Raw genomic sequence first — 7,047 nt, 5'->3', positions numbered from 1 at the left:
GTGCGATCGCCGTTTACAGGAACACATTATCCCTGAACAGTATGGAGGGATCAGAGAAGGGAAACCCAGGATGCAACTATCAATGCAAGTCCTGCCATGCCAGATCCCGTTCACGATTCCAATGCTGAATTCCAGATCTTTCCAAAGGACCTCCTGATCGCAAGACCAACACCGAAGTAGTAATCTGTACATGTAGCCATGTTCTAGCAATGTCGGACAGCTTTCAATTGCAAGGAACATCAAAATGAGTGAAGGCTACCCACCAGCGACAGTTTTAATATTTTTTTGTTGTAGTTGCAACTGTCCTTGGAGAGTTGTCTTCATCCGTTGGGTCATTTCTGCCACATAAAGCCAGTGGAAAGTGGTTGAAAATTGGCAGACTTCTGTAGTGAAATTAGCAATGAACCCCTAGCCTTCCTAGCTCTGATAGCCTTCCTAATGGTGACCTGCCAAGTAGCTGCACCCAAACAACTCATCATCCCACCAATGGCAACAAACAGACTAGATCCTCCAATCCTTTTCTTCTCAGCTTAAATGTCTTGGGGTACAGGATACCCAAAAACAGCAGCAAAACCCCTCTCAGATCCCACTCAGTAGACTTCTCAAAGAAGTCTACTGAGAAGAGGACTTCTCTAAAGAAGTCTGTAGGCCCAGATGGACTATTTTCCAGTACTTTTTTTCATCTCTACCACAGATCAGCTATAGAACTTCTTATGCCTCTGTCTCAGGCTAATGTAGACTTTGTGGGCCCAGACAGGTGACTACCTTTCAATTTCCTGCCACAGATCAGCTGTAGAACTTCTTATGCCTCTGTCTCAGGCGAATGTAAAATTTTGTGGGCCCAGACAGGTAACTACCTTTCAATTTCCTACCACAGATCAGCTGTAGAACTTCTTATGCCTCTGTCTCAGGCTAATGTAGACCTTGTGGGCCCGGACAGTGGACTACCTTTACATTTCCTACCACAGATCAGCTGTAGGACTTCTTATGCCTCTGTCTCAGGCAAATGTAGACTTTGTGGGCCCGGACAGGGGAGTACCTTTAAATTTCCTACCACAGATCAGCTGTAGAACTTCTTATGCCTCTGTCTCAGGCTAATGTAGACTTTGTGGGCCCGGACAGGTGACTACTTTTAAATTTCCTACCACAGATCAGCTGTAGAACTTCTTATGCCTCTGTCTTAGGCTAATGTAGACTTTGTGGGCCCGGACAGGTGACTACCTTTCAATTTCCTTGGCCTGTGCCACAGGCCAGATTGGAGCGCGCTTGGAGACACGAGGTGCAAAGGAGCTGCACTTGAAGATACGGCATACACAGGAGCGCACTTGGAGGCACAAGGGCAGACCTGGAATTCCGAGCACATTTAGAAACACGTGGGCACAGAGTGCACTAGTAGACATGGGGTATTGGCAGCACAAGGTGGGAGAAGGGCTAGGGTGCTTGGCTCAAAGGACAGAGATGTAAACTGGGAAACAGGCACTGGAGGCATGGGGGTGTTGGTGCATTGCCTGGCCCTTTCTGCGAGCATCAATCACGAAAAGTTGTTTCCTAATTAGCCATGGAGCCGGCACTCCAGATGAAACCAGTTGTCTCATCAGCCTCAAGCCAGAGAGAAGCCCCGACGCTGGATCCCAGGAGAGGTGAGTGTTACAATCATCAGGCCTGAAGATAGACCGGTCAGACACATACTATAGAATACGATTACCGAAACTCTTCATGCCTCAGAAGTCGGGATATTTTGAAGGCCTCCTGTACTATTAGAAGGCTTCTGGCACCATATGTTGTCGGCTCCATCTTAATTTATTGCTATCCCCAGATTTACTGATAAAACAGATCCACTAGTGCAAAGAAGGACATTTTTGAGTAAAATTAAAAAAAATAATTTTGATGAAACTGATAGTGTTATATTTGTTTATTAGTAAAAAACCAAACTCCAGCCAAAAGTTGGTAAAAGTTTTGGACAAGGTGAGAAGAACTAGCACCTTTGGGTTTTTTTTTTGTGCCTGTGACTCCACTGGGGAGATTTCCTTTTACTTCCTGTTCCAGAAAACTGATGGGAAATCTCTCCAATACAGACAAAGACAGTAGCATGGAGAAGGATCAGAACCTTGTCCAAGCTCTTACCTTCCATTGGTGACTTTCTGTTTCAGTGACCGCTTCCTACCCTTCATTTCTTAGTATGTGAAGGGAAATCCAACTGAGTCACATACGTCAAAGATGTATACTGTACCTGTCAATCAAAACTGACAGATGTTCTAACTCATGGGTGTCAAACTGGCGGCCTTTCAGCTGTTGCCAAACTACAATTCTCACGAGGCATTGCAGGATTGACAGTTACAAGCATGACTTCCAAAGGCAGAGGCATGATGGGATAGTTTTGCAACAGCTAGAGGGCCGCCAGTTTGACACCCCTGTAAACTCTTCCACTCTCTAACTAAAACCAAAAAACGGTTTGGTCTCAATGGAAGTTACTCTTTAAATGTCAAACAATTCGCCAAGTTCCAGTCCCCCCCCCCCAAGGTAAAACAACTATATTTCCACCATGGAAACGCCCTCTTCATATGAACTTCTCATGTTTAAGAGTTGACTCTCGTAAAAACATCTCCTTCATTCTCATTATATCGTCTACCAACCCTCAATCCTTCAGTTAAATGTTCTCCGCATCAAGGACTCGAATATGGCGTCTTCCCGGCATGGGTCTTCGAATGCGTGATGAGGTTTCCTTTCTGAGAAAAACCCTTCCCACATTCAGGACAGAAAAAAGGTCTCTCGCCCGTGTGAGTTCTTTGGTGTATAATAAGCTCCTTTTTCTGGCAAAAACATTTTCCGCATTCAGAGCATGAATAGGGTTTCTCCCCCGTGTGGGTTTTCTGGTGGGACACGAGATTTCCTTTGTGCGAAAAACGCTTCCCGCACTCAGAGCACGGATACGGTTTCTCCCCTGTGTGGACCCTTTTGTGCTTTGTAAGATCCGAATTAAAAGAAAAACGTTTCCCACATTCACGACAACTATATGGCTTCTCTCCAGTGTGAGTCCTCTGGTGTCTAATGACTTCCCGTTTTTGGGAAAAACACCTTCCACATTCCAAACAGGAATATGGCTTCTCCCCAGTGTGCGTTCTCTGATGTATAAGAAGACTGCCTCTGCCGCTAAATGATTTTCCACAATCCACACATGAATATGGCTTTTCCCCCGTGTGAGACCTCTGGTGAATTAAAAGATTGTCTCTACGAGTAAAACATTTCCCGCATTGGGAACATGAATAAGGTTTCTCCCCGGTATGAAGTTTTTCATGGGTGATAACGTGCGATCTACGAGAGAAACATTTCCCACATTCTGAACATGGATATGGCTTCTCTCGTTCCTGAGATCTCTGGCGTGAAGTGAGCTCCTCCTTTCGGTCAAAACATTCAACATGCTTGGAATAAATTGTACCTTCCCTTTGAGCTCCATGGTGGTTGATCAGAGAAGAAGGATGAGGAAAACCCCCACTATGAGGCGATAGATCAACACTTTGAAGTACTGGATGAAGAATCGGTGTAATAGGGCTTTCTTCTGAAGAATCAGACGTCACATCATTATAATTGATTTCACTGCCTGGAGAGATGATTTGATGGACCTCTTGGTTTCTCCGGTTGTATTGCCCATCTGGAGGAAACAAAGAATTATATGAATGTTTAGAAGGAGAATTTTGGTCCAATTAAACATCAAGACAACATTATGTTTGACTGCTAATATGAAGCCTCGCAACCAACACCCTCACAAAGCTAAGCTGTCCATGTCCACCATGTTCAGTTTTCAGAGGTATCCAACAGAGAAGGGACCAAATACCTCTTGGCAGCTGAGTGGGAAGCAGTAAGGGTAGAAATAAGGGAGCCCCATGGCTTGCGCATTGCACTACTGGCTCTTGGGTTCTCATGACACCTAGTGTGTGATGAGAACCCCATCCTGTCCTCCAATCATGTTGATCTCACCCAGTTCAAATTCTTAATTGATTAAAGTTCCTGACAGGCAAAAGAAAGGATCATTCTATTGACTCAGGCAAGTCCTTAGTCATATTCTATATGTAGCTTTTATTGCCCACCTGTGTCGATCCCCAAAGGAATTTCCTTCACTTCAGTCTTCGCATGTTCTTCCTCTTCCTCAGTTTTGACATCTCTTTCAGTGTCTCTGGTGTCTCCGGGGTCTGTGAAGGAAGATGAGAGTGAAGACCCCTGTACTGAGATGTATGAGCGACCCCAGAGAGTATGTGTGGGGGGAGACTGGTCACGTCTCAAAAACATGATGTGGAGGAGGGCCGGAGTCTAATAGAGGCTGATGGCTCCTGACCCCCCCCCCCCCACTTGGCACATTACTGTCTACTGACAGAGGAGGGGAGAGAAGAAGGGATTGTTGTAGTGACTGAACAAGGAGGATCTGGGACTCTTCTCAGGATTTAGTGTTTATTACTTACCAATGCCGATCGGTATAGGATTTTCCTCCACTTTAACCCTCACATGCCCTTCTGTCTCCTCCTCAGCTTTGACATCTCTCCAAGTCTCTCTGGTGCCTCCGGGGTCTGTAAATAAAGAGGAGAGTGAAGCCCCCTGTACTGAGATGTATGAGACCCCAGAGAGTGTGTGTGGGAGAAGACTGGTCATGTCTCTTGGCTGATAATAAATTCTGATCCTTGGACTCTTAACTTTTCACTTGGCCTGCAAAGTTCTGTCAGATGTCTGTGCTCAGGAAGATAACTCCATGATGTATGAGAGACTCCAGAGAGTGTGTGCGGGGGGGGGGGGAGACTGGTCACGTCTCTTGGCTGCTAATAACTTCATGTACCTGTTTCTGAATTTGTGAATGGCGGCTGGTTCTCCATCAAGAGGTCCTTCTTCTGATCCTTGGACTCGAACTTTTCACTTGACCTGCAAAGTTCTGTCAGATGTCTGCGCTCAGGAAGATAACTCCATGACAATCTGAGCTCGCCCAGGCTGTAAAAGAATGAATAATGCTACCTATGAAGATGAACAATTTCAGCCTTCTGATATTCTATTAGTGAGGAATAACTTACATGCAATATTGGAATACCTTTAGTTCATGTGGCTTTGATTATATGGCTTGGAAGCAGAGATGGAAGCCCAGTGGCTAAGTGGTTAGCACTTCCACCTGGTAGCACTAGGGTTGCTGGTTCAAATCCCAACCACGGCACCACCTACCAGCAGCTCTCCCCGTTCTCCCTGTGCCTATGTGGGTTTCCTCCCACACTCCAAAGACATGCTAGTAGGTTAATTGGCCCCAGTATGTGTATGTATGAATGTGAGTTAGGGACCTTAGATTGTAAGTGCCTTGAGGGCAGGGACTGATGTGAATTTGTTATACATGTAAAGTCCTGTGTAAATTAATAGTACTATATAAGTACCTGTAATAAAAAAATATTAAAAGCCAACACTCTCAATATACTCCAAGTAATATTAACAAATTAAATTTTGGCCAACATAAAGTAGCCTAAGGTAACCGGTCTGCCAAAAAACTATACTCCCACGTCACATTCCTCATACCATGATAGAAAGCACAAGTAGGCATTGCTGTTGTTCGGGCACTTCCTGTTTAAGGTTGAGAATGCTTTTTCCCTGTTAATTGTGCTCCTGTGTTGTCACCCCGTTACACGGGCTTCCAATGGAAGCTACAAATGGCCATTTCAATAAATACTACATGCGTATGGTCCACTGTTGTCGCTAGATAGGGAGTGGATGAGATCACCGTTGCGTGTAGGGGAGCTTATTCATTTCAATGGGCTGACCTATGCAAGAGAAACACAAAAAGAAGTCCCAGAACCTTTTCTAAAAATGTGCCGCACAACAGGCGCAATAAAATGAGCGCATTGGAGGATGTGTTGGGGTGGGTTTCTGTGCGTGTTGGGATGGGTTTTGTGTGCGGTCCTGACACGTGGTAGCGTGAACCTAGCCTAGAAAGCGGCTGGGTCGGTCTAGATAGCAAAGACACAGGTTAGTGAATTCCCCAATGTGATCATCTACAGTTCCAGCAGAGCTCCCTATCTAATATACTACACCGGGGCAGCACAGTGGCTAAGTGGTTAGCACTTCCACCTAACAGCACTCAGGTCATTGGTTCAAATCCCAACCACACCACCACCTCCCTGGAGTTTGCATGTTCTCCCTGTGCCTGCGTGAGTTTCCTCTGGGAACTCCAGTTTCCTCCCACACTCCAAAGACATGCTGGTAGGTTAATTGGCTCCTGTCCAAATTGGCCCTAGTATGTGTATGGGACCTTCAATTGTACACAGTACACTACATATCTAAAGCACTGTGTACTATATACCCAAGTACCAATAATAAATACATCAGAGGACTTGCAGGAAAATAATGATTTGCAGAGGTGACATAATCCCCCCTCATCCAGTCCACACAGAGCTCTGACACCCCCCTCTTTCTTCCTCCTCTAAAAAAAATATATATATTATTATTATCGTCATCATTACCTCCTCACTGGGAACACACTCTCCAGCTTCACATCAGGAAGTTGCTTATTGAACTACAACAACCCCTCCCACCTTTCTCCTCTGAGCTACAACAAAATGGCTGCCTCCTGCACTGAGGACAACTCAAGAAATACTTAATTATATACATTTTTTATGAATGAGACCATTTATTTTTCCAAGAAAAAAAATTTCAGTCTGGTTTTTTTTCATAAAACTCTCTTTAGCTCTATAAATAAAGTGTACAAGAGCTAACAAGTGAGCTACAAGAAAATGTCCACCATTCCCCCTGCTCTGAAGACACTTCCTGCTCTCCCATCAAAGACGGTTGTCCTGCTCTTGTACCCTTTATTTATAGAACTAAAAAGAGTTTTATGTAAAAAAAGAGACTGGATTTTTTTTCTTGGAAAAATAAACGGTTTCATTTGTAAAAACTTATATAATTAAGTGTATTTCTTGAGTTGTCCTCAGTGCAGGAGGCAGCCATTTTGTTGTAGCTCAAAGGAGAAAAGTGGGAGGGGTTGGCTTTGGCTCAGCAAGCAGTAGTAGAGTGTTCACCCTTTCATTTCTG

The 7,047-nt window shown here is 44.7% G+C and overlaps 1 protein-coding gene across 2 annotated transcripts; it reads right to left on the bottom strand.

The window, feature by feature from the left end:
- Nucleotides 1-1,897: 1,897 nt before the first annotated feature.
- Nucleotides 1,898-6,543, bottom strand: LOC149466293 (uncharacterized). Of its 2 annotated transcripts, none has more exons than XM_089672981.1 (5): nt 6,480-6,543; nt 4,823-4,971; nt 4,455-4,559; nt 4,086-4,187; nt 1,898-3,649 (listed from the first exon to the last, which is right to left on the bottom strand). In XM_089672981.1, the coding sequence occupies exons 2-5, from the start codon at nt 4,857-4,859 to the stop codon at nt 2,664-2,666; spliced, it is 1,230 nt and encodes a 409-aa protein (XP_089529107.1). In that variant the 5' UTR covers nt 4,860-4,971; nt 6,480-6,543; the 3' UTR covers nt 1,898-2,663. The 2 variants fall into 2 exon arrangements, with proteins under 2 accessions (XP_089529107.1, XP_089529108.1); XM_089672982.1 differs by lacking the exon at nt 6,480-6,543 and adding an exon at nt 5,539-5,935.
- Between the last annotated feature and the right edge of the window lie 504 nt (nt 6,544-7,047).

This window comes from Staurois parvus, unplaced genomic scaffold (assembly GCF_062004578.1).
Source record: "Staurois parvus isolate SC_StPar_1 unplaced genomic scaffold, SC_StPar_1.0 ptg000132l, whole genome shotgun sequence".
In the NCBI taxonomy this organism is placed as follows: domain Eukaryota; kingdom Metazoa; phylum Chordata; class Amphibia; order Anura; family Ranidae; genus Staurois; species Staurois parvus.
The sequence above is the reverse complement of the archived record's forward strand: the minus strand, read 5'-3'. Positions and strand labels throughout refer to the sequence as shown.